Raw genomic sequence first — 25,996 nt, 5'->3', positions numbered from 1 at the left:
AAATTTTTTTTTTTTTTTTTTTTTTTTTTTTTTTTTAATAATGGTAAGTTAAGCTATGCTCTAATAATTAATAAGATCATTAATGATTTTTGACACTACACTTACCATCTTTTAAAAATGACTAAACTTGGGTACAAAAAATATTTTAATTTTTTTTATGATTTATCTCGTATTTTCATCTTTTTCGTCCTTCTTATTGTTCCAGACATTGAAACAATCATGATTGTAATCTTGTTTGATGATCTAAGTTTGCAAATATTCAACGACATCACCCATAATCAGATAATGATGAGATTTTAATGATAGATGATACTCGAAGTAGAGACTACTATTACAACTACTCTTGTAATGATTCTAAGTCTCGTGATAACACAATTTTATTTGTTTATTTATAATTATTTTCACTCTCAAGACATATAAACCTAATTAACAATGCATAAACTATTAAGAGAGCCAAAACGACAGCGTTTGATAGAGCCATGCTGAAATCAAGGGACAAAATTGTAAAAATGCCAAACATAAGGCGTTAGCCCTAGAAAAACCCTAGTTTGACAACCAGACTTATATACCTCAATTCTCTCTTAGCTACATTCGTCTTCTCCGCCGAGCGCTGCGAAAATGGGTACGTACAAGCGTCATCTCATTGTTCTCCGATCCTTGCTTTGCTTCCAAATATGTTTACTCGAGCCGTATTTCTTGACCTCCTGCATTTTCATTCTTAATCACAATTCATCAAAGTATAGGTTTGTATGTTGATACTAGTTTTGCTGAAGATTTTCATCAGAAGTTTCTAAACATAGGAAGATTTTTGAATGCTTATGTTGACACAATGGGAAAGAAAGTGCTCTTGATCTCTTTCTTTTCTCTTTTTCGTATTTGTTGCGTTTTTTCTAGCTGGAAAATTCGTTATTTGGAACCTTATCTTTCTTGGGTTCGACATTCATTTTGTGTCGTTATCAGGAGCTTATAAGTACGTGTCTGAGCTATGGAGGAAGAAGCAGTCCGATGTGATGAGGTTTCTGCAAAGAGTAAGATGCTGGGAATATCGCCAGCACCCGTCAATCGTTCGTGTCACGCATCCCACTCGCCCAGACAAGGCACGTCGATTGGGCTACAAGGCCAAACAGGTACATGGATTTCAATACCTTTGCCTCTCTGATACTTGCTTTATTGTGTTTTTTTTTTTTTGGGTCTTCACGACATGTTGCGGAACTTGAGAAGTAATGAGAACAATACGGAATTTGTTTCCTTTTGCTGTGGGTGTTTTTCCTATGAAATTTTGCGTATTTGCTTAATTCGTTTACATGTAGAATTTGATACTTCCTCTATGCAAATAATGTTGTATACCCGCGACCCTGCTTCGGTTTATGCATTACTTATTATTTCCTGAAATTGACCGTCTATCTTATGGGTTGTTAGAACTTGGACAGAATTCGTTTTTATGCTTTGTGTTTCTGTTAGTTTTGTCCAACTCGAACTTGGGTTGGGTTACGATCTTTTAATCGCTTAAGTAATTAAGTTTGATAGAAGTAGTTCTGATATTTGTTTTACTAGAAGAGAGGATAACTCATGATCTTTTAATCTTGCACATTAAAACATAGATCTGTAATATGAAAAAAAGAAAAGAAAAAGATATTCCCCATTTGATATCTTGTGGAACCATTTTCTTGCGTTTGTTTAAAAATAAGATAACTATTTTTATATCATCTGTGTATTTGCATTTGCTTATTTTAGTAAATTTTGTAGGGCTATGTGGTATACCGCGTACGTGTGAGGCGTGGTGGAAGGAAGAGGCCTGTTCCTAAGGGTATCGTATATGGTAAGCCAACAAACCAGGGTGTTACCCAGCTGAAATTTCAACGCAGTAAGCGTTCAGTTGCTGAGGAGCGTGCTGGGCGTAAGTTGGGTGGTCTTAGGGTCCTCAACTCCTACTGGATTAACGAGGTAACAATCAATCAAGTATATTAAGATAAAATGAAATGATCTTGGCATTGACAGACACTTATTCCTCATACATTGTTTTCTCAATGAACCAAATATGCCAAAGTATCTGAGTCACTTCTTAACCTTCCCATATGAGCCCTACATGCCTAATTTTCTGTTCATATTTGCTCAAGCGTTTCTCTGATAATTTCTCTTCGCTACTTACTGCAGGATTCAACCTACAAATACTTTGAAGTGATCTTGGTTGATGTTGCCCATAACGCTATTCGTAACGATCCTAGAATAAACTGGCTCTGCAATCCTGTACACAAGCACAGGGAACTTCGTGGACTCACATCTGCTGGCAAGAAGTACAGAGGTCTTCGTGGAAAGGGGCATCTCAACCACAAGGCAAGACCTTCAAGAAGGGCAACATGGAAAAGAAACAACACTCTCTCTCTTCGTCGCTACCGTTAATCTCAGTGACTTCTTCATTAGATTCTATATCATCCTTTTGTTTTGCTCAAGTGCTTGGTTGTCGAAAAGAAACTTTCATCTCTTCCAAGTTTTTGTTTAATTTTACTGTTAGGCAAACTGGTTTTTGGATTATTTCTTCATGTGAACACATTTTTGGTTCTTTTCTTGAGAAAACTTCGGCTATTTCTGTTACAAAGCTCTTCTTTTTTCCCTCTAATAATCATTTTATTTTCTCTAAACCAAATTTATGAACTTTATGGGATCCAATATCAAATGCTGCTTGATTTGGATAAGATTAAAGCATCATTTGCAACAATGGAAAGCATATTTTTTAAATAATAGTGAGTTTAATCATTTTAATTCACTTTTAAGTTTGGAATTATTTCATGTAACTAAATAATTTTGTTGAACTAGCTCGATTGAGGAAAAAGTTCTTTTCCTCATCGAAATATAGTCCCTTGTATTATTGGATTTTATACTTGGGTGGTTTGATGGAGAACTCGAATGAGAACAAAATTTCATATGAGTTTGAATCTTATTGAGAGGTTCACCCCAATCTCGATGAAAAAAGCAAAAACACATTTGGTTAAACGTAACACAAAGTCTTGCTCGGTTAGTTTCAAACCGTGTTTCCTTTCAAGATAACCATAAAAATGTACCTGGTTAGGCGTAACACAAAGTCGAGATAACCAAATAGTTCGTTGCTAATAGCTATATACAATTATATCTTCCCATTGGCATGTGATTGAACTCCAAATTTGGAAGTCCTACAGCTATAGAATTGAAACCCAATAACTAGAAATGAAAAGAAGAAAAAACTACCGAACGGTTCGGTTTTGGGAAAATATTGGCGGGACCAACCGGACTAACCTAACCGGTCCGCCTGGTCTTTTTTCGCGGTAACTTTAATGTGCCGCCATCAGAACGAATCCCTGCGACTGTCGGGACTATATTCCAGATTTTGAAGCTCGGAAGCTCGGAATCCGATTCCATTCTAGGTTGTGGACTTCATTTGTTCCGATTGCCAAGAGATCTAAGATCATAAGAAAACTCAACCAAGGAAAACAATTTCTTGATAAATTAAGCTCACTCCATTTCAAAGGCCAAAGCCTGAAGCCGCTACAGAATCTCAAATGGCCAGTGACAAGGACGCTACCAATCTCTCTCGCACGTTTAAGTACTTAATGGGTCAGTTGAGAGCTCGGTGTTTCATTTATTTTCGCCATGTGTCTTCTGTTGTTGTGCTGTAGGCTATTAATTTGGCCGAGAATTTAGTTTCTTCTCCAATTGATCATGGTTGGTATGGAAAGTTCATGGGGCAATGTTTTTTGTTTCGATAAATTTTATTTACGAACAGTTATAAAGACCCTGTTATTCTAGAAACTCGATGATTTTCAGAATGTTGATTGTAGATAATTTGGGGAGTGAGTTTGCCTTTTTAGTACAAATTGACGAGTTTTGTTGAGCCAGGTTCTTAGTTTTGGTTTTATTCTGTTTCTTTGGGAGTATAGGGGTTGACCAGAGCCAGATTAATTGAATAAAGGGTTTCACGTCTTAGTTCATTTACAATAACTTTTGAGTTTATGCTTTAACAATCTGATATTTCTGTTGGATTATGGTTCAGCTACCCAATTCTTGTCAAGAGGCATTCCATTCATCTTCAATTTGTGGATAGTGAGGCATCTTACGGAAGAGGATTATGCGGTACTTGTTCTATTCCATTTCTCTTCCTTTCGTTGGAATTTAGATGTGTTTTTGTCACTGAGTTCATGTTGATATTTCTCATGCAATGTAACATAACGTTGACAAGTTAAATCTACTGACGACCTTGTAAGTCAGAACCGGAAGAAATTAATTGGGAAGACACAACTAAAACATAAAAGAAAAAATGGATTCATCAATTATTGTGTAACGCTTGAAGGTTTCTTCCTGGAAAACTCCTCACCCCACCCTCAACGAAGTATTTGTAATTTTGAACTATTGTCTCCATGTTTGTGGCTTATTTGATAAACGTTTTCTGTAAATGCAGGTTTATGCAGTACAATTTCATCTCTTTGTGACTTGTGTTCTGTTTCTTAGCCGGGAGGGATTTCGACGAGCATGCATGCGGGCCGAGTTAAGGTGCATTCTCATGATTACTGGTGCTGTATTAAGCACTCCCTCAACCACTATATATAGCATTTTTCAGTTTGTAATGTTGATTTGTAACTTCTTTGTTGCTGTATTCCAGCTATAAATTTGATGCTCTTGAATTAATTTTACATTATGCAGTGACAGCACTTCAGTTGAGGAAAATTCAAGGAGGCTACTTAAAGTAGCCTGGTTAAGTTTCCCACTTGGACTGGTTATTACTCTTGCTGCATGTTATCTGGTTCTTTGGTGGCAAGATATTCCCTTTTCTAATCCATATGCCCAAGCCATCTTAATTAATGGTGACCATGTTCCTTTTTACTTCCAACCTCTATATCCTTCAACCATAGCGTTCCTGTTTTTTTTACTTTTGTTTTTCTTTTATGGCAGGATGTGCGTGTATTTTAGAGCTATTGGCAGAGCCCTTGTACATTCTTTCTCAGACCTTGCTTCTTCTTAAATTGCGACTTCTAGTCGAAACCATGGCTACATTTTCACGTTGCATTACGATGTACATCCTCCTAGTGAAGTCAAGTAACATGGTAAGATTTAGAAGACACCAACTGTCTGTATTAATACTCAACCTCGAAAGCCTAAGACATCATCCCTATTGACTATCACATTCTCCATTACTCCTGCCCTCATGGGTTTTGTATGGAACATTTTGAATTATGGAACATTTTGAATTATGCTTTTGTGCATTTCTTATTACATATAGGCTTTTGTATGGAACATTTTGAATTATGCTTTATTATCGAGGAGACCTCACATGAATTTACCTTATCCTGATTGTGATGTATTCATTGATAAATGTCCTAGAGCTGTAACATGGTCCGTGCTTCTTAGTCAGTTGCCAAAGTCAACGGGTCTATTAGGTGGTTTCAATACAATGCAGTTCTCTAGGCTAGTTTGTGGATAAACTGGGAAGGGCGTCTTTTTTCTGTGTATTCTAACGGTTCTCTGAGGATAAACTGGTAGAGAAAGGGAAGCTATCAAATCTTCCCTAGTTTATGTTGATAAGTAAAATTGTTGGCTAAGGCCTATCAGCTTGTAATCTATTACTATTACTTTATTGTGTCAAATTGTATGTTCTGAAATTCACTCTTTGAAATATATAGTTAGTTCATCTGTTCTATTCTCAGCCTTTTGAACTCCATAACAATTATATATTGATTGCTGCTGCTAACTAGAATCCATTTGCTACTGGCAGGAGAAAGGAATCATATTTTCTTTATCACAATCTGCATACGGCGCTTGCTTGTTCTTAGGATACTGGGTCTACTTTATTTATTTTCGTGCATTTAGATGGTCAGATCTTTTTCCTTTCAGGTAATTACCATTTTATTCAACATATTTGCAGTAATTTTCTATAAAGTTAATTATTTTGGTTGGAAATGGATAAAAATTCTCTGCCTGCAATACATTTATTTATCAGCAGAAGTGTGTTTTGCAAGAATCTACATAACCATGCCTTTCTGCGTTTTCTCCTTTTCTTCCCTTCTTTTTTTCTTTCTCCCTTTTTTCTTTGGATTCAGAAAACTTTCCCCAGTTAGTTTTGCAAATAAAATGAAGTGCGTCATTTTTACTAAATTTGGAATGAGATGTCAGTGACAAGTGCAATGAGGGTGTGTTTCTTGCACAAAGTTAATTCAAGTTAAAGTTTGTCAGTATTAACTTTTATACTTGCCACCTTGAATTTCTGTTTTCCTTCAAATGATGGATGGATGACTTGCACTCCCGTTTTTCTTTACCTTTTTGAATTATGTAGTTTTTATGGATTGTTTTTTGCAGAATAGGAAACATGAAGGATTTTGATAAGAAGCTTTCAAACATGTGCATATTATTTACTTTACAATCCTTCAGAAAGTTGGTTCTTCAAGAAGGCGAAAAGATGGTTCTTGTGTGGTTAGATACACCATATAACCAAGCTGTTTATGGTTTGGTAGATAAATTGGGTAAGCGTTTTTTTTGAGCTCGTGGTACAATTTCACTCAGATTTCATGCAGGGGAATTGCCTAAAAGTCTGAGACTCGTATCAAAATTATTTTACCTCTATGGATAAGATTGTGAAGATCTTGATATTCTACTATCCTCAACTCAATAAGTATATTAATAGTAGTGATTTACTTATATTCAGGAAGTTTAGTGGTGCGACTGGTTTTTCTTCCATTTGAAGAAAGTTCGTACACTACATTTGCAAGGTCTGCATCAGGTTTATATATTCATCTTAATCCTTTATTTAAATTACAAAAGAAATTAGAATCTTAAGTTTTTTTGTCTTTTCTGTCTTCTAAGTATATTTTTATTGAATTCCTACACTGTAGGCTTGGGAAAATGGGTTTATGTTACATGGCTTAGTTCTCAAACCAGACCCCTACTTGTTCAATTATAGTGTATCGATTCAAGCTATAAATAAAGTTCCAGAGTTCAACTATGGAATGTTTTAAGATTTTTGTCTAGTATAATTTGTTCAATCTATCGGGGTCTAATTTATTTGGTAATATCATTCTCCCGTTTATTTTGATTTCTTTTATCCTCCTCCCACTCCCTTACTTATCGTTCCCCGATCATCCTTGCTTCCTCCTTTACATATGTCATCAATGAGGAAGGGAAAATGTTAATTTTCTTCAACGTTCAAAGTGGGGGCTAAACGATTCTTTTAGTATTCACTATTTAGCACCTCCATAGAGCATTAGAATGCAAGGCATGGTTGGTTTTCTTTCCTATTGTTCCCAGAAAAAAGGGGCAGGACTAGACAGTTTAGTAGAGATGATGGTCTTGCCTCCATCTATCAGTATTCAAGATTTGTGGATATAATGCATTTCTGAAAATTGTTTACTTTCAGAAACTATTCTTCTGATTTCTGGTTAATGTGCATTTATAAATTGTTATAAAGCAAGCATTTTAATGAAGATGGCTAGTTTGTGGATGAAAATTCCAAGAAGCACGCTCCAAAAAGGGAAAGGGAAAAAAAGACATTTCTCATGACTTCAAAATTTTCATTTGCTGGTTTTTATTTTGACTTGCTTTCTATTTGATAGGAGAACACCCAGATAAAACCAGAAAACTTGGTATCTGTCTTTCAGAAGCTCTCAAGTTAGTTTTGCTGATTGGTATGAAATTTCAATTAATTGTATTACTATAGTCTTTGTATACAATTATTTGTGATTGTCCTTAATTTTCATGGTCTTTCTTTTCTTTGCACATTAAAAATTTGATGATATTTTTGTTATTTGAAGTATGCTCCTATGCGAGAAATAGTTCTTTTGAGACAATTCCACACAATTCCTGAAATTGAATTGGCTACTTCAGGCACTTCAGCGATAATAATCTTTGCTGTGTTGCTCTCCAAATTTAGCTGGTTTTAGCATATGAAATTCAGTTGTCTAGTTATGGTATTAATTTTACTTTGTTTAAATTGGATTGAGCCATATATTACACATCCTATAAGTGCCTAAAGTATTATAATTCCCATAAGTTTTTGATGTGAAATATTGCATGATTGGGTCAGTGATTGCTAGGGATGCATACAGAATGGTCTGGAATACTTACGATTGTTGTAAAAAAAATTAAAAAGTGAAAATTTAGAATTTTCCTTCATATTTACTTTTTGTTGAAATTGAATATCATTGATGTATTATTATACTCCTAATCTAAAATGGAGTTCAACCTGCATGTAACATTTTCTAAACTCCCACCTGGTTTTCCCTTTTGACTTTTTTGAAAGTTACCTTGCAATGCACTGAAGCCTCTGTGCTCGACTTTTTTCTTATCTCTAAGTTGATCTTTAAAATGAATTTTATGATTTCATGCAGGCCTTATATTTATGGCATTTGGTCCAAGTTATTCTTATGCCCTCATTAGATTGTTATATGGCCAGAAATGGAGTGATGGAGAAGCACCAACAGCTCTCCGATATTATTGCCTGTATATCATCGTGCTGGCTATGAATGGTTAGTAATTGCTTGTTTGTTCTTTTAACTGCTGTCTTTCTCTCTGCATATCACTAAATGTTAACAAAGAAGGGAGCGGACGGGAGGCTGCATTCATTTAGATTGAAAATGTTACTCTGCTTTAAAATCTCATTATCCTTGTTTCTTAGCCAATTTAAAGGAAAAAAGAACAATCGTTAGCCAGAATTGCAGGCTGTAAGGCCTTAGTTTGTGTCATTGCTTATGACCTGCTGATCTAAAATAAGTTCTGGAATATCTTATTTTGAGAACATATATTGAAAGTTTGGTGGCAGAAATTAAACTAGAAATCTAAGTATAAACGTATCTATTTTTTCCTGACTGCTAGTTTGCTTTAATCTTACATCAGGGACTTCAGAAGCATTCCTACATGCTGTTGCAAATGAGAGCCAGCTCAAGAAGTCAAATGACTCATTGCTTCTATTCTCATTGATCTATGTCGTGCTAAATTTTCTGCTGATCCGGTCATCTGGAGTAGTTGGCTTGATTTTTGCTAATTCTATAAGTATCCTTTTTCTATAATTGTGCGATAGTTCGTATAGCTTTTTTTTTTTTTCCTCCGACTTTATTATTTTGTTTTTACTTCCCAAGTATGATAGTTTTAGATCGAACTTCTATAATCCAAATTCAAAGTGCAAACCCCATACCTATGCTGGCTACAAACTTTTGAAACCATGTTTTGGGAATGGGTCCCTTGAATTTCTTTGAGGGAACTATTTCATCACTGTTTTATCAAATTTCCTTGATAAACATCTAATATGGATTGCGCGTCCATATAGATAAAAGCCGGTTGGTGATTATTAGAAGTCTACTGGTTCATCATTAGCAATGCCAATAATTATTTTCATCAATATTAAGGAAAATATGGTTTGTTGTTGAATATAGATATGTTTGATAATGGTTAGTTCCTCACGCCATTCATTTTGCCATTCATTTTGCCATTCAAGTTGAACATGCCTAGATATAGAGTGTCGTATATCTTTAAAATTTGTCGCAGATGTTACTATTTTAAATTCCATCGTACGTCGGACATGAAGACGAAGTTTATGAACACACAATGATTAGATGCTCATTGAAGAAATGGAACTTTTGTAGTATTTTTCTTGACTATTATAAAAGATATGATTTTGAGGATAACGTACTCCGCCGTATTCATCAAACGCTACTTCAAGGTATGCTTTGGTTATAAGCACAATTTTCTTTTCCCCGTTAATAATGTTAGTTTTTTCTCTCTACAGAACTCATCATTCTCCTTCAACAGCTGCTTGCCTTCAGGATGGATATTTCTATTATTTTCAGGGGTTCTGACTCTTATTTCAGAGAGAGTATTTCTGGACCAGAAAAACTTTTGGTCAACATTTTTGCTTCATTTTTTGATTGGCTTAACTTGCTTCCTTGTGTCATTGTTCATCATGTGAGTATTCTATTTTATTGTCATTAAGTTGAACTTTCTTTTGCTTAAATTCTTTGTTTTATAAAATTTTATTTCTGTTTTGTTCTTAATAGCTATCGCCGTGAGAGATCCTTTATCAACAAAATTATTCGTTTCCGTCAACATTCCGATTGACAAGCATTTCCCTGGGGAGCTGAACATTATAGTAAAGTCTTTTTTATCTGATTGGATATGGCAACGGGAAATGCTTGTCGATCCAGCCACAAGTTCCCGTTCGATTTGAATCAGTTGTGAAGTTGTAGGAAAGCCAAAGAGGATAATATCTCGAACATATCCATGACAGGAGAAGGACAAATGAATACCGCCGAGCTTCGGTAATCTCTCAGAAATAACTCAGCAAGATAATTACTGATCAGTAGTCTATGAATGCTAATTTATCTTCACTATGCTCTCAAGTTATCTGATATCTTGACATAAGTACATTATATCCTCTATCAGTTTTCTCATCTGAACTCCATTTTTATGACAATTTGATTCAGATATTTCCTTTCTGAAGAGATCTGATTTCTGATATTTGCATGCAATCCCCTTTTTTTGGTCTACTACATCAAGCAATTATACATAGAAATATGCAAACTTCATGAATTAATATTATTACCTGAATCATTTTTTATAAATGAGATCAGTTGATTTCAGACTAAACTTGGTCAAAGTTTGAATGATTAGGAGTATTTGCTCGTCATGTGCCAAGGTACGTTAATATTTTGTATTCCAAGTATAATGATGGTGTTATCTGATATATATGGTGTGATATTAGATATGGCTTTTTAAGCATCATCCAGTATTGATTATTCTGCTGAATTCTTTTATTTCATAAGAGGCCCTGTTTCTTCATTTAGGATCTCTGAACAAAAGTAGTTGCCATGTCCCTTTGAAGAGGCACTGTTAGTAGAAACATAGGAGCGGAAATTAACAAAAGCCAGAGTGAAGGGCACTTTAGAAAGGCACTTTTTTCCCAATATCTTTTCTAAAAGCCTTGCATATGACTAATTATCCAATGGAGTACTTTCTATGCTCTTCCAACCATTAACTAGTCATAGTGGTTGACAACTGAAAAACAAAACTTCTTCCAATCTGCTGGTTTCCCCCTGATTTCTTCTACTTTCAACTGTGTTCTTCACACTGTCATGTCACAAGGATTTCCTATTAGTTTCTGCACTTCCATCTGCAAGTGAAAATGAAAGTTACCCTTGATTATCTTCCTTTAGAATGACACTTGGTTTTAAAAACCATGGCGAAATTCGAAACTACTATACAGTACAATGATATGACATTGTTTATGCTCCTTGGTTAGTTAGATGAACACCTAAAGCAGCGTGTTCCTTCATTTGAATTGTGGGATTCAAGTTCAATTCTTCTTCATGATTGTTATCTCTAATGAAGCAACACGTTGAGTGAAGAGCATGCCATAGGTTTTTTCGACCCGTTGTATCTGCAAGCTGTTTTATATTCTTCGATAAAAGCTCGATTGGTAGATCAAAAAAGATTCAAACAGGAGAAGAGAGGGAAGGAAGGAGATGGGCAAAGGAGAAGAGGTGATGATGGTTCATGGTTTTGTGGGTTGGCCTCCAATTTCAGGTGTGAAGAAATAATAATCGAGAGAGGTAATTATAAGGTTTGAAAGCGTGGAGAGAAAAAGGTAACAAAAAGATGGAAAAGGTGAAATGGAACTTATGATTAAGATGAAGACTTTGGGGGTTTTTCTTTAGCCATTGTATCCAACAAAACTCATCATACAAATGTTCCATGTTCTAAAGCAGAATGATGAGAGTTCTTGAGTCTTGCTTCTTCAGTGCTTGGATTCCTTTCATGGATTTCACTCTGTTTTTATCTTTGCCTTCAAATTGCAGTATCCATGATGATTACCAGAAGCACATCAAGAGCAAAAAAGTTTATTCAAAATTCTCTGTTTATTTTCAAAATATCATAGTGAACTTATTGTCTTTATTACAATAAACCTATGAATCATGGGGCTCAATAATTTTTGTAAATTCTTGCTACTTATAAAATCTTAAATTCAATAGGAAGAGGTTGAAATTATGTCTCGACCAATTTGAGCATAACTCAGTCGATAGGGTATTAATTTTCATCTCAAAAGTTGATTAGTTAGATCTTTCATTCCTAATTATTGAACTCGAAAACTATATGATATTAGTTTAAACATCGGATCGGATGGGTCTAAATCATTTGTTTTTTCATTTTAACACCTTACCCAAACCCTCAAAATGTGGGGTGATACCCATTTTGATTATATTGATGCTTAAAACATGTAATGATTTCATGGGGTCTTTTAATTGCGTAAGGTTTACTAAGTATCTTAAACATTAACGGTAACAGTCCAAGTCTACCGCTAGCATACTGTTTGCTTGTTTTAGCCCATTACATATCGTTGAAATGGGCATGTTAGGAAGAAATTTTTCCGATCTCACAGCCCATCCCACCTGCAACGTGGGATCTTACGTTAACTAAACCTAATGAAAGTTATTTTTTTCTTTTTCCCTTTAATCACATGCATGGATTCATTATTTGCATATACAAGTGGCGCGTGTTCCCCACTCGATTGATGTGGAGAGTGGGGAAGCACGAGCTTGATTGAATACAAATTAAATTGAAGCACAAAATTTGGACACAAAAACATGAAAGTTTCTCAATGCTTACATCACTTCCTCACTTAGCTTCAAATGGGCTCATAATTTGGTCTCCCACTTGACACTAAATGATTAAACAAAAACCCTTAACCCCTAAAATTTCAAATCCTTCCCTAAATTTATAATTTAGTGTTCGAATTTTTTAATTTATAACAAATTGGTTCTTCATTTTGTAGGGCTAAAACGGTAATTTTGAAGGAAGAAGTCAAAGGTTGAGGGTGGGATGGGCAAAAGGAATGATGAAGTGGGTGGGTCCCATAGGTCTGAAAAATGGAAATAATTTGAATGATTCTGTTTGTATTTTAAGGGACCCCATAATCTTCTTTTTCTCTATTAACTTTAATTTTGGGGACTCTCTTGGGATCCCTCTCCTTCCTTCTTTACTCGCCTTTCTCACAAATTACTTTCTTTTTTTTTTTCTTTTTTTTTCCTTAAATTACTATTCCCATTATTTTAAATAATTAATCCAATTTACTAATAATAAATAAATAAATAAATAAATAAATAAGTATTTTGGTTTGATTTGACAAATTGATTAAAGGAAGGAATCATAATTGAAGTGTTCTCATCATTATCTTTTGTTTGTTTTAAGCTAATCTCACTCTCCCAAATCCAAATTAATAATTTTTAATTATACAAAATGTTACAAAAATAATATTAGAGAACAAAACAAAAAGTATTATTTTTAAATTTTTTTTTTTCTCTCGTTAATTTATATCTTTTTTAATGCATTTATTTTTGAACTAATAATTATTTTTATTTAATACATAATTTTTATTTTCAATATAAATTATGAATTGGTTTTATATTTATACACGTCCTTACATGGTTGAAGCATGCAAACTCACCCATGCATGGGGCAGGTACTGATGTTATAAAGGAAAAAAGTAAGGGGCAAAATGGTCATTTTCAAAAGCGAAATTGTGAGAAAATCACGCGTGGCGTGGATTGGTGGGGCCTGAATGCGGTGCCAGGCACGTGGCATAAGGAACCAATTAGAAATTGCCACGTCAAATATGAGGAATATATAAATTGATGAGTACATGGAATGAGTATGATGATATGGATTTCCTTTTTTGTTTTTTTAGGAGCGAAGGGAATGAAGGAGACAAAATGAGATGTGGGCCCCACCATATCTTTTTCTTTTTTAAAAAATAAATAAATAAAGAAAATAACAATTGGGCCCCACCAGCCCATTTCCATGGTCTGGGCCTATGGCATGCTCTCTTCTCCCTTTGAGATTTAAAGTTCTTCTTCTCTCTCTATGGCACCAAAGAGAGAGAGAAGGGCATTTTGGTCATTTTGAATTTAGCATGGGTAACAAGTGTAATTTGGTCATTAACCTACTAGAACAATCTCTCTCTCCCGAATCGTGTTCTCTCAGTAAATAACGATTTAGTCGGTGATATGATGTCTAAATCAGTTGAATTAGATTCAAGTTGACTAGCGTCTTGATAAGTATAAAACTTGTAGTTATATTATCATTGATCACATTGAACTGTTTCACACCATGTGAATAAAGGGCAACGAATCCAAAGGGTACTTTAGGCATTTGAGGAAATAAACATTTCTCTCTTTTCCTCAAACAAGAAGATAAAGAGCGGAAAAAAAGTAGGATTTCTTTTTTAAGGAACAAAGGGAATGAAGGGTATTTTGGTAATTTAAGTGACGAAGTGGACAACATAACTTTGTAGTAGAAATGAAAGAAGGGTAATGATGTCTTTTTCATCATAGGTTTGCTGCTTTATACAGTGTCACCNAAGTCACCGAACTAATCCCAAAATTTAGAGTGGATTAAAAAAAAAAATATATATATAATTATGCATAATTGTAAAAAGATAATTGTAAAAAGATAATTGTAAAAAGATAATGTTGGCATTAATGACAATTTCCATTTTTGAGACATGAGAGAATGTTTTACGTCATTAAACAAATGTGTGTAAAGAAAAAAAAAAAAAAAAAAAAAGTTTGAAATTTCCCTCTCAATTTTGTTCCTTTTGGACCATAACATTTTCCTCTTTGAACCCTTCCTCTAGTTTCTTTTTTATTTTTTAATATATTGATTTTATATTATTTAATTTCTCATTTTAATTAAAAAAAAAATTATAATTGGTTAATTGGTTCACTAATTTAATTAAAAAATAAAATGGTATAATCATTATCATTTTGTAATAGTTAGAGAGAGGAAATTAAAATATTTTAAACAGTAAGTATAGAGTTAAAGAAATACTCCAACATTAAAGAATAATGTATATATCTAACATTTTAATTAAAATACTTATTAGAATTATAAAATATACATAATACAATACAAATAGTGGATATCAAAAAAGTGAAATGGAGCGGCTGAAACGTTGTTGAACACGCGCCCAAATATATATATATATAGACACACATATATAAATCTTTTTTTTTATCTTAATTTCTATAATACTCTTTCCTAATGTCTCATGTATGGTTAAGATTATCTAAACGTTCTTAAATTAAAAAATAAAAAATAATGATTTAAAATTTATACTAGATAATTTATTAGATATAAAATTAAAAGTTTAATGATCTAATTCAAAGTTTCGAGATTTATTCGATAATAAAATAATAAATTAAAAATGAAAAAGATAGAAATCAGAAAGTAAAATGTTATTTAATTAATTTATTAAAAAAAAAAAGAAATGGAGAGATTGGGTTGGAAGGAATAATAGAAGTTGAGTCGGAAAGAGAGAATAAGGAATGAATTGATTTGACAGATTTTTTATATATATATACAAAGATATTACCATATATATCTTTCAATTTATTGTTCTTTCCATTTAATTAATTTATATATATACACACGTATATATATATATATATAATTAGAATTAGAATTAATTTTTCACATTCTCTAATTAAATTAAATAAAAAAAAGGGGAAAAAAGAAAAGATAGTAGAATGGGTGAAAAGAGATGATTGTGTTTGAAGTTTGAAGCCTTATTGTTATGTTAAGCATTAAATTATTCAAGTCAAACTTAGGCAGGGATATTCATGGTTTCATTTAAATCATTTTCTTAATTTTCTTAATTTTCTTAAATTCCAAAAAAGATGGATTTTGGAATTTTTTGTATTTTTTTAAAAAAGAAAAACTAGAACAAATATGGTATATATGGAATTAAAATTTTCTTGAACACAAATTATGAAAAAGCTGCCTCTCATGTCTCGTGTCTAGGGGGCTCGTTTATGATTCTACATGTGTTGCTTTTTTTCTTTTTTTTTCCTCAAAACTCTTTTATGTTCGAATTTTCAAATAAAATAATAACTGGGTTTTTTATTTTTTCAGTTACAAATACTTTATGCTAAAAGAAAAAAGGAATTAATTCCTCTAATTCATACTTATCCTAAAAGTATTAAAGAGATGAACATGAACAACAAGACTTAAACAGTAAGGCTATAATAAACATAATCTAAGAGAGAGAGAAATTAAATTTAAATGTAAATTAAATGCTACCTTTAACTCCACAACTTTGTGTTATAACATTTAATGTTATAACATTTGGGGTCTAGCGTCCTTATTGATAAATTGCGTAATGTCTATTCCTCTTTAAGACCTTGCATTTTCACTAGCACATCGCTCGATATTCACTGTCTTTGGGGCCAATGTCCTCGCAGTGTGGCACACCGCCCCAGTGTCCACTTCCCCCTTGGGGTCCAGCGTCCTCTTTGGCACACTACCTCAGTGTCCACTCCCCTTGGGGCCACGTGTCTTCGCTGGCACACTGCTCAATGTCCACCCTCATTCGAGGCTCAGCATCCTTGCTAGTACCGCCTGATGACCACTCCCCCTCGGAGCTGAGCGTCCTCACTGACACACTGCTCAATGTCCACGTCCGTTTGGAACCCAACGTCCTCGCTGACACATTGCATAGTGTCCACCCCCAAGCCCACCATCTAGTATCTGGTTTTGATACCATTTGTCACTATTATATATTGTTGTGTCTGGTTCTTATACCATTTGTAATAGTTCAACTCCACAGCTATCATATATTGTCCTCTTTTAGATTTTTCTTTCAGGCTTTCAGTATGATAGAAAGAGAAATTTCTACACTCTAAATGTTTCGTTACTCTTCTCGAATGTGGTCTGGTCTCATAAATATATATATACACAACTCTATTGGTGGGATTTATTAAAAAAAAAAAAAAAAATCAATTGCAAAGTTCTTAGAACAAACATGAAGAGTCAAAGTGGAAGCTTTAAAAGAGAAAAAAGGAAAGAAAATAGGAAATGGAAGAGGTAACAAATTTGAAAAGAAATGGGTGGGTGGTGGGGTGGTGGTGGTGTAGGAATGGTGGGAAATTGAGACGACTTTCTCGGATCCTGTGAGACACAGTGTGTGTGTGTACTGTTGTTCTTCATATTTATGGGTTTTGATTTGCAACATCATAAAGAACAACAAGGAATGATGAAAAGTGTATGAATAATCAGACAAAGCTAGAATACTGAGAGAAACAAATCAAAGATTTAAACATTAAAGCAACGAACAAGAGAGAGAGAGAGAAAACTGGAGAAGGAAGAAGAATTAAAGAAGAGCAGAGGAGGAGGAGGAAGAAGACGAACCAGTAGTAGCTCTGCTACCTTCCTTCATGTCCACCAACCAAAACCCACCGAACAAAAACCAATCATCACCACCATGAAACCCCCTCTGCTCCAACCACTTCCAAAAAGCGCTTCTCCCCCTGTTCTTCATCATCATCAAACCCCCTCTCTTTATCTTCCCTTCTTCTCACCCAAATCAAGAGTTCTTCACTTCAATTGAAGCAGCCATGAACCCAGATTCTGCTTTCCTGTTCTTTGTTGCTCTGTTTCTTCTTCTGATTATCAACTCTGTTCTTCTTCAGCTTGTTTCTGCAACTCCTACAGCTTTACCATTTCAACTTCTCTCCCTGCTTTCGCTCAAATCCGCCATTAAAGACCCATTTTCGAGCTTCCATGATTGGGACCCCACACCCACCTTCACCAAATCTGGTTTTCAAGACCCGATTTGGTGTTCCTGGTCGGGAGTTGAATGCCATCCAAACTCACCTGAAATCACTTCCTTGGATTTGTCTCGCCGTAATCTCTCCGGCTATATTCCCTCTGAAATTAAGTACTTGACCAGCTTGATCCACTTGAATTTGAGTGGCAATAGCTTTCTTGGGCCGTTCCCCACCGCCATTTTCGACCTCTCCCACCTCAGAACTCTTGATATCAGTCATAACAATTTCACCTCCATTTTCCCACCTGGGATTTCCAAGCTTAAGTTCTTGAACGTCTTCAACGCCTACAGCAACAACTTCACTGGTCCATTACCACTAGACCTCGCTCATCTCCACTTTCTCGAACGGCTCAACCTCGGCGGGAGCTACTTCAATGGCCGTATTCCGGGGAGCTATGGCGGTTTTTCACGGTTGAAATATTTGCATTTAGCTGGAAATATTCTCGAAGGACAAATTCCAGAACAGCTCGCGTACTTAACCCAAATTGAGAGAATGGAAATCGGTTACAATACCTTCTCCGGCGGGATTCCGTCGGAATTTCCTCTGTTGTTGAATCTGAAGTATTTGGATATCGCCGGAGCGAACCTCTCCGGGACTCTGCCATGGGACATTGGGAACATGACGAAGCTTCAAAATCTTCTTCTCTTCAAGAATCGAATCACTGGCGAAATTCCTCAAAGTTTAGGGAAACTAGAAGCGCTCGAGGAGCTTGATTTGTCTGAGAATCAACTCACCGGAGCGATTCCGTCGGATTTGTACAATATGAAGGAATTGACGGAGTTGAGTTTGATGGGGAACGATCTGAGTGGGGAAATTCCAGAAGCACTTGGCGATCTTCCAAATCTCGCTAGTGTGCAATTATGGAACAATTCGCTCACGGGGCCACTCCCTCAAAAACTCGGCTCCAACGATAAGTTACTTCAAGTTGATGTATCGTCGAATATGCTCACTGGTCCGATTCCCCCGAACCTCTGCCATGGTAATAAGCTCTTCAAGCTCATTCTGTTTTCCAACAAATTGGAGCACGAACTTCCCGCCTCTTTAGCTAACTGCACATCCCTCACTCGCTTTCGAATCCAAAATAACCGCCTCAACGGTTCGATTCCTTACGGTTTCGGGCTGCTGGAGAATTTAACGTTCGCCGATTTCAGCAACAATAACTTCTCGGGAGAGATTCCGGCGGATTTTGGTAATGCGGTTAGGCTACAGTATCTGAACATTTCACAGAACGCCTTCGGAGCTTCCTTGCCGGAGAATATCTGGAACTCAACGAGATTAGAGATTTTCTCAGCGAGTTCTTCAGAAATCGTCGGCGACATCCCCGATTTCATCGGCTGTAGATCGATCTACAAGATCGAACTCCAGGAGAACAACTTAAACAGCAGTATTCCATGGACAATCGGCCACTGCGAGAAATTACTCACACTGAATTTGAGCTTGAATTCCTTAACCGGAATTATTCCATGGGAGATTTCAACGCTGCCGTCGATCACCGCCATTGATCTCTCTCGTAACCTCCTCACAGGTACAATTCCTTCAAATTTCCAAAACTGTAGCACAATCGAAAGCTTCAATGTGTCGTACAACATGCTCACCGGCCCTATTCCATCGACCGGAACAATCTTTCCGGGATTACACCCGTCGTCGTTCATCGGCAACGACGGACTCTGCGGCGAGATTCTGGCAAAACCATGCGCCGCCGACACGTTAACCGCCGGCGCGATAGAGGTTCGGCAGCAGCAACCGCGGCGTACGGCAGGAGCAATAGTGTGGATAATGGCGGTGGCATTTGGAATTGGACTGTTCGTATTGGTGGCCGGAACACGGTGTTTCCAGGCGAAATACAACCGTCGATTCGGTGGTGGCGACGAGGAAATCGGACCGTGGAAATTAACCGCCTTTCAACGGTTGAACTTCACGGCGGAGGACGTGTTAGAATGTATGGCAATGACGGATAAGATACTGGGAATGGGGTCCACAGGAACCGTCTACAAAGCAGAGATGCCAGGTGGCGAGATCATAGCGGTGAAGAAACTATGGGGGAAGTACAAAGAGAACATCCGACGGCGTAGAGGGGTTCTGGCGGAAGTGGATGTACTTGGGAACGTGCGGCACAGAAACATAGTGAGATTATTAGGCTGCTGCAGCAACAGGGAGTGCACGATGCTGCTCTACGAGTATATGCCCAATGGTAATTTGGACGATTTACTGCACGGTAAAAACAAGGGTGAAAACTTTTGCGCCGATTGGATGACTAGGTATAAAATCGCACTGGGTGTGGCACAGGGTATTTGTTATCTTCACCATGACTGTGATCCCGTCATCGTTCACCGCGATCTCAAGCCCAGCAATATCTTATTGGACGGCGAGATGGAGGCCAGAGTGGCTGATTTCGGCGTCGCTAAGTTGATCCAGACCGATGAATCCATGTCTGTGATCGCTGGATCGTACGGCTACATTGCACCAGGTTCTTACCATTCCGTCTCCCCATATTTGTTCCCTTCGAGTTTCAGTGATTTTGATGTTTGTGTGTTCTTGACAGAATATGCGTATACGCTCCAAGTGGACGAAAAGAGCGATATCTACAGCTATGGAGTTGTGTTGATGGAGATATTGAGTGGAAAGAGATCCGTGGAGTCGGAATTTGGCGATGGGAACAGCATTGTGGATTGGGTGAGATCCAAGGTTAAGATCAAGGATGGAATCAATCAAATCTTGGACAGCAATGGCGGTGCATCTTGTGCGTCTGTTAAAGAAGAAATGGTTCAAATGCTTCGGATTTCATTGCTTTGTACTAGTCGTAACCCTGCAGATCGGCCATCAATGCGCGACGTTGTTTTGATGCTACAGGAAGCCAAACCCAAGAGAAAATTGCCTGGGAATGTTGTAGCTGAATGTTAATATCATCTTCTTCTTCTTTTTCTTTTCTTTTTTTTGGTTAATTTCAATTGGTGGGGGATTGGTATAGGAGAAGCTTTTTTTTGTTCTTCTAATCTCAAATTTAGGTTCTATTGGAATTTCCAAGTGTTCTTCTCTGTAAGTGTTCTTCTCTCATTTTGCCTTTCTGTGCTTGTGAATTGAAGGCTGTTTCTATGTGATGAACATTGTGCATTATATATACTTATCTTCTAAGATTCTTAGGAATTTTATCAGATCAGAGCACATAATCAGTGTTTATTGTCGTGAGAAATTTTCTCGAAATCAACAAATCTTTGTATAAAGTCTTGTTTAATCAAAACTCAGGTCTCGTTTACATATTAGGAATCAAAGTGGGTTACAGATTAAGCTTTGCCAATGCTTCTTTAGATTGTTCATTGCTGTTGTTTTTCGTTTTGAATTTGTTGTTTGGTGTTTGCAGGTGGTAAAGAGTGCTATACTGACTGCCTTATGTGTTGCATTCGGCTGTCGGTTTCAAGGAACCCAAAGAGCATCGACGTTGAAGGATTTTATTAAAACTGGTTCAGGTTTCTGGAATGGATTATGCACAGGAAGATGATTGTTCTTGGAATGGAACGGATATTAGGGGAAACCAGACATGTTGTCAACGAATTTACCGTCCGTCTCTATTAGCCGCTCGGGCATCGATCCGGAAGGAATCAATTCCAAGCTTATTGATAATCCATGATCAACTTCCTTTCGTAGTACCCTACCCCTAAAGGAAGTCGAATCCCCACTGTCTCCTTGAAAAAGAGATGTTGTGAACCACTTGGCAATGGGGGCATACTTGCCCAAAAGTTTAGGGACTAAATGTAACCATCTAAACCAAGGAGAAATTGTCTTCCTTGTGCTTTCTCGACTCCAGCTAGGGAGAGGTTTCGTTCTCCTCTCCAACCGACGTGAGATTTCACAATCCACCCCCTTCAAGGCCCAACGTCCTCGCTGACTGATAAGATAAGGAACCACTACAACATTGTTGATCGAATATCTTAAGACAACAACATTGTTTGAGATTTGAATCACTCCACAAGCAATATTGTTTATGTCTTGCTTGAATGATTCTTGTTGATCAAATATCTCAAACACTTGTTTGAGATTCGAATCACTCAACAAGCAAGATTGATTATGTCGAGCTTGAATGATTCTATATGAAACCTAAACTACATAGAATTGTAAAGAAACTTAGTCATTGGCTAAAGAAGAGCACAAATGTTTCTTTTACCACATTTTCCAAGTATATTACATGACTTTATATAGCCTCAAAATGGTAGCCATTCCAAGAATGGTAACATTCATACTTAATAAAAAGTCCTAAAAACTCTAAATTGTAACCCACCAAAATTTATAACAATCAAACTTCACTCTTCTTCAATGTGACATGCATTGAAATATTTTTTGATAATTTTGGCAACTTTTTCTTCACATCGTCATTGAAGTATATTGTATGATTGACGTTTTTTGGTTCATATCACTGGCAATCATTCCCCTCTTCAGCCGATAATGTTCTCCCCTTCAATTAATGTGAGATCTTACAATCCACCCCCTTCGAGGCCTAACAAGATGCCAACATTCATTTCTCTCTTCAATCGACGTGAGAACTCACACTAAACTTGTAATTTAAAGTTAAAAGAAGTAATATCATCGTTTATGAGACAGTGATAATGAGTTCTCATCCTCAACGTTGGAGGAGGTAAGTGACTTCGTAAAGCTTTCTCTCTAGGTTTTTATTACTTGCTTGCAGTCTTATCCCCGTAATCGAGTTTGAAATCATAAAATTACTTTACAAAACTAATTATTAAAATCTAATATTTATAAATATAAATCAATTCATTAGTGGGTAATTAATCATTTTCAATTATAATAATATTCATGAAACTTGAAAATTTGTAGTCTTCCCCCCTTCACTTTCAATGATGGGTCCCAAATCATTGAAAATAATATTTGAATTTAACGGCTACTTAACGGTAATGAGTCAATTGGCTCCAATTCACAAACCAATTCTTCATTTTTAACTATAATCTTTTAAATACTTTTATTTTGATAATATTTTTTTTCAGAAATATAAATTTAATCGGACATTTTAATAAAAAATGATATTTCTTTATCTCGAACCCCATACCCTTTGGAACTTTCTATTTGATTGTATTGAAAGGCCCGATCAATTGAGATTTCCTTATTGAGTTAGATCATTTCGAGACAGGTGGATTATTTATGATGAAGAGAATGATTCGGAGTTTTTGATTTTGTGTGAAAATGAGATCTGGAAAATCAAATATTTTTGAGATTGAAAAGTGTGATAAATAATTAAATTCCATTTACAAACATGGAATCTTCAAAATTATTAAATGGTTAGATCTTAGCTACCTACCTTAAAGGTTAAAAAAGAAAAAAAAATTAAAAAAAATTGGATATTTTTAAGAACTCATGAAAATCCAGAAATGGGAAATGAGAACAAAAAAAAAAAAGCAAAATTTAAATGATACAGAAAATATTAAAAATTGAAAATTACGGACCCTACAAAGTCCCTTTGCCCGTTGGCTACAGAGACAAGAAGCTTAGTGACTGAAAGCGATTCAAATTTGAGGAACTAAAATCTGCAGATTTCGAGATGTGTAATAAGAATGTGAAGTGTCTGATGAATTTGAGGAACTCAAATCGGCAGATTTCGAGCTGTGATTGGTGAATCAATGCGGTAGAAAAGGACGAAATCTTGAAGAGGATACAGACAGGGAATACCGACATGGGATTTCATCATCAACGAGCTCAATCGGTGTTACTTGAATCTGAAAGACGGAGCTCCATTTCCTCTGTTCCAAGTTCTCAAACGAACCCTAACTCTCCGGTGAAGAAGAAGAGGAATCCACGATGGTCTGATGTGTGGCTGAAGAACACGAAGTCTCTCGAGCATGTTATTGTTGCTATGCAACTCCAATCCTTGTCTAAAAACCCTCACATTCCTACCCCTAACTCCAAAACCAAACCTCTTATCGCTAATTTCTGCAAGATCGACCGTACGCTGCTTCTCTCCGACGAGATTCTTCTCAGGATCCTCTCGAAGCTACCGGATTCTCAGCGGAACTCCAACTTCCTTGTCTGCAAACGGTGGCTGAATCTACAGGGCCGTCTTGTACGGTCGCTTAGAGTCATGGATTTGAATTTTCTCTTATCAGGTAGGTTGATTTTGAGGTTTCCGAATCTTAACCGCGTGGATTTAGTCTCTGGATCTTTGTTATCCACCAGAAATTCTGGTATCTTGTTGAGTAATAGGATTGTTTCTATACACGTTGATTCCTGGTTTTTGCCTATTCCGGGTGTTGGCGAGGAGAACATCCTTGACAACATGGTGATTGATAGAGGGCTGAAGACATTGGCCTGTGCCTGTCCAAATTTGCGCAAATTAGCGTTTATTGGTGGGAGTGAGTTGGGATTGTTGAGTGTGGCTGAAGAATGTGAAACTTTGCAAGAACTTGAACTGCACAAGTGTAATGATAATCTGCTGAGAGGAATTGCAGCTTGTGAGAATTTGCAAATACTGAAGTTATTTGGGAACGTTGATGGTCTTTATAGCTCAGTAGTCACTGATATTGGGTTGACTATTTTGGCTCAAGGTTGTAAACGACTGGTGAAGCTTGAGCTTAATGGTTGTGAGGGAAGTTTTGATAGCATTAAGGCTATTGGACAGTGCTGCCAAATGTTAGAGGAGCTGACACTCTGTGATCACAGGATGGACAATGGATGGTTGGCTGGGCTGTCGTATTGTGAGAATTTAAAGACTCTGAGAATCATGTCATGTAGGAAGATCGATCCGAATCCCGGACCCGACGAATATTTGAGTCCCTGCCTTGCTCTTGAGCGGTTATATTTGCAGAATTGTCAACTAGGAGATAAAAAGAGTGGTAGAGCATTGTTTATTACCTGTGGGGCTGCGAGGGAGATTTTCATCAGTGATTGCTGGGGATTGGTTGATGATATATTTAGCTTTGCAAGTCACTGCTGGTAAATAATCTCTCCTTTTACTCTTATCATAACTACTATTCCAAAGATTCTGTGGCTTTTAATGAATTTCAATGTTCAAATTGGTTCAAAACTGAATGGGAAGCTGCAACTTTGTTGTTTTATATTACTGCCATCCTAAGCAGAGGTCTCTTTACTGGTTTATATTATTTTAGGTAGAACAATGCTTCAATGGAGGCTGTAGGTTTTGCTGGTCTAGTTTCCTGAACTTTTGCAGAACCTCTTATGTTCTTGGTGAGGATAACTTATTTGGTGAGATGCCTCTTCTGTTCTTGATGTGGAGGGAAAAGTATCTCGAATTTGTATCTAATGATTATTACCGGGCATACCGATTATTGATCCTTGTTTTTGGGATCGGTTAGTTTAAATCAGTGATCAAAGCTCCAGGATTTGAGTAAAAGTTTGAATATCATATAGAATCCATATTCTTAGTATCTAAGTCCTTGATCTCGAAGAAATTAAGAACTGTTCATCCTGTTTGTATTGGTGTTTAATTTATGGTTACTTTCTTTACAGGAGGGTGAAGTTCCTTTCTCTCGAAGGATGTTCACAGCTAACAACAGAAGGTTTGGAATCTGTAATTCTTGAATGGAAGGAGCTTCAAAGTCTTCGAGTTGTATCGTGTAAGAACATAAAAGAGAGCAGCATTTCTCCTGCGCTCTCTACCCTGTTTTCAACATTCAAGGATTTGATATGGAGGCCAGATACCAAATCCCTTCTGCCTTCAAGCCTCATTGGCGGCACCCACATGGGAAAGAAAGGTCGTAGGTTTTTCAAAAAGACATGGGACATGAAAGTTCTACCCGGTGTTCATAATCACACAAGCGCACGACAGACATGAAAACCTCGAAATGAAATCTCTCTGAAGACGTCGTCACACTGTAATTGTCTTCTTGATCGTTCTCGTGGTTAACTAGACGTTGACAGCACCAGAGATGACGATGCCAAGAATGTTACTGCAGAATATCGACCTCGGCATCGATGAATTTGCTCGTATGTCTCGAGGAAGTTAAGTCATCTTCTACTAAAAAACACTGTATATTAGAATTGTACTAGTTTAGTTTGGTTTAGTAATTACTGTTCTTAGTATCTGTAAAGGAATATCATGATTTCCACCATTATTAAGCTTAATAGAATTACTGGCATAGCTGTGGATTAGTACAGTTTCTGAATGTTTTATTTGATCCTAATATTTGACTTCGTAGTTTGTAGTTTGTTCTTGTTCTCGTTGAGTTGTGTTTACATCGACTTATCCTATTTCACGTCTTATTGAATAAATGTTTGAGTCGAAAATATTTTTTTATTTTTGAAAAATGAAAAAATATTCTAGGACTGATTCTTATATAAGTTATATTTTATTTTAGAATTGCTGTTACGTTAAATTTTGACCATGCCAATCATTTCCAACTAATCCAACTTTTTAACAAAATTTAGAT

General features: G+C 36.2%; 4 protein-coding genes across 4 annotated transcripts; all 4 read left to right on the top strand.

Moving 5' to 3' along the window:
• Positions 1–519: 519 nt before the first annotated feature.
• Positions 520–2,608, top strand: LOC111483497 (60S ribosomal protein L15-1). The gene is made up of 4 exons (XM_023129741.1): positions 520–622; positions 961–1,127; positions 1,747–1,944; positions 2,155–2,608. Exons 1-4 carry the CDS (start codon positions 619–621, stop codon positions 2,398–2,400), a joined length of 615 nt encoding a protein of 204 aa, XP_022985509.1. The 5' UTR covers positions 520–618; the 3' UTR covers positions 2,401–2,608.
• A 720-nt stretch (positions 2,609–3,328) lies between these two features.
• On the top strand, positions 3,329–10,448 carry LOC111483475 (protein RFT1 homolog). Its single transcript, XM_023129710.1, has 14 exons — positions 3,329–3,588; positions 4,025–4,104; positions 4,430–4,521; positions 4,672–4,832; positions 4,921–5,072; positions 5,741–5,859; positions 6,322–6,485; positions 6,668–6,742; positions 7,572–7,643; positions 8,346–8,483; positions 8,851–9,006; positions 9,621–9,673; positions 9,740–9,915; positions 10,008–10,448. Exons 1-14 carry the CDS (start codon positions 3,534–3,536, stop codon positions 10,066–10,068), a joined length of 1,554 nt encoding a protein of 517 aa, XP_022985478.1. The 5' UTR covers positions 3,329–3,533; the 3' UTR covers positions 10,069–10,448.
• A 6,491-nt stretch (positions 10,449–16,939) lies between these two features.
• LOC111483466 (leucine-rich repeat receptor-like protein kinase TDR) lies at positions 16,940–20,761 on the top strand. Its single transcript, XM_023129696.1, has 2 exons — positions 16,940–20,076; positions 20,152–20,761. Exons 1-2 carry the CDS (start codon positions 17,397–17,399, stop codon positions 20,508–20,510), a joined length of 3,039 nt encoding a protein of 1,012 aa, XP_022985464.1. The 5' UTR covers positions 16,940–17,396; the 3' UTR covers positions 20,511–20,761.
• Positions 20,762–23,069: 2,308 nt separating this feature from the next.
• Positions 23,070–25,724, top strand: LOC111483474 (F-box protein At5g51380-like). The gene is made up of 2 exons (XM_023129709.1): positions 23,070–24,542; positions 25,077–25,724. The coding sequence occupies exons 1-2, from the start codon at positions 23,287–23,289 to the stop codon at positions 25,399–25,401; spliced, it is 1,581 nt and encodes a 526-aa protein (XP_022985477.1). The 5' UTR covers positions 23,070–23,286; the 3' UTR covers positions 25,402–25,724.
• Positions 25,725–25,996: the final 272 nt, after the last annotated feature.

The sequence above is a fragment of the Cucurbita maxima genome, unplaced genomic scaffold (genome assembly GCF_002738345.1).
Source record: "Cucurbita maxima cultivar Rimu unplaced genomic scaffold, Cmax_1.0 Cma_Scf00008, whole genome shotgun sequence".
Classification (NCBI taxonomy): Eukaryota; Viridiplantae; Streptophyta; class Magnoliopsida; order Cucurbitales; family Cucurbitaceae; genus Cucurbita; species Cucurbita maxima.
Note: the sequence above shows the minus strand (reverse complement) of the source record. Positions and strands in the feature narration are given on the sequence as shown.

Coding starts and splice junctions, on each gene's coding strand:
- LOC111483497 (XM_023129741.1), top strand. Junction 1,128..1,746: donor TGGGCTACAAGGCCAAACAG/GTACATGGATTT, acceptor TAAATTTTGTAG/GGCTATGTGGTATACCGCGT. Junction 1,945..2,154: donor ACTCCTACTGGATTAACGAG/GTAACAATCAAT, acceptor TACTTACTGCAG/GATTCAACCTACAAATACTT.
- LOC111483475 (XM_023129710.1), top strand. CDS start 3,534: ATGGCCAGTGACAAGGACGCTACCAATCTCTCTCGCACGTTTAAGTAC. Junction 6,486..6,667: donor TGGTTTGGTAGATAAATTGG/GTAAGCGTTTTT, acceptor ACTTATATTCAG/GAAGTTTAGTGGTGCGACTG. Junction 6,743..7,571: donor ATTTGCAAGGTCTGCATCAG/GTTTATATATTC, acceptor TCTATTTGATAG/GAGAACACCCAGATAAAACC.
- LOC111483466 (XM_023129696.1), top strand. CDS start 17,397: ATGAACCCAGATTCTGCTTTCCTGTTCTTTGTTGCTCTGTTTCTTCTT. Junction 20,077..20,151: donor GTACGGCTACATTGCACCAG/GTTCTTACCATT, acceptor TGTTCTTGACAG/AATATGCGTATACGCTCCAA.
- LOC111483474 (XM_023129709.1), top strand. CDS start 23,287: ATGGGATTTCATCATCAACGAGCTCAATCGGTGTTACTTGAATCTGAA. Junction 24,543..25,076: donor AGCTTTGCAAGTCACTGCTG/GTAAATAATCTC, acceptor CTTTCTTTACAG/GAGGGTGAAGTTCCTTTCTC.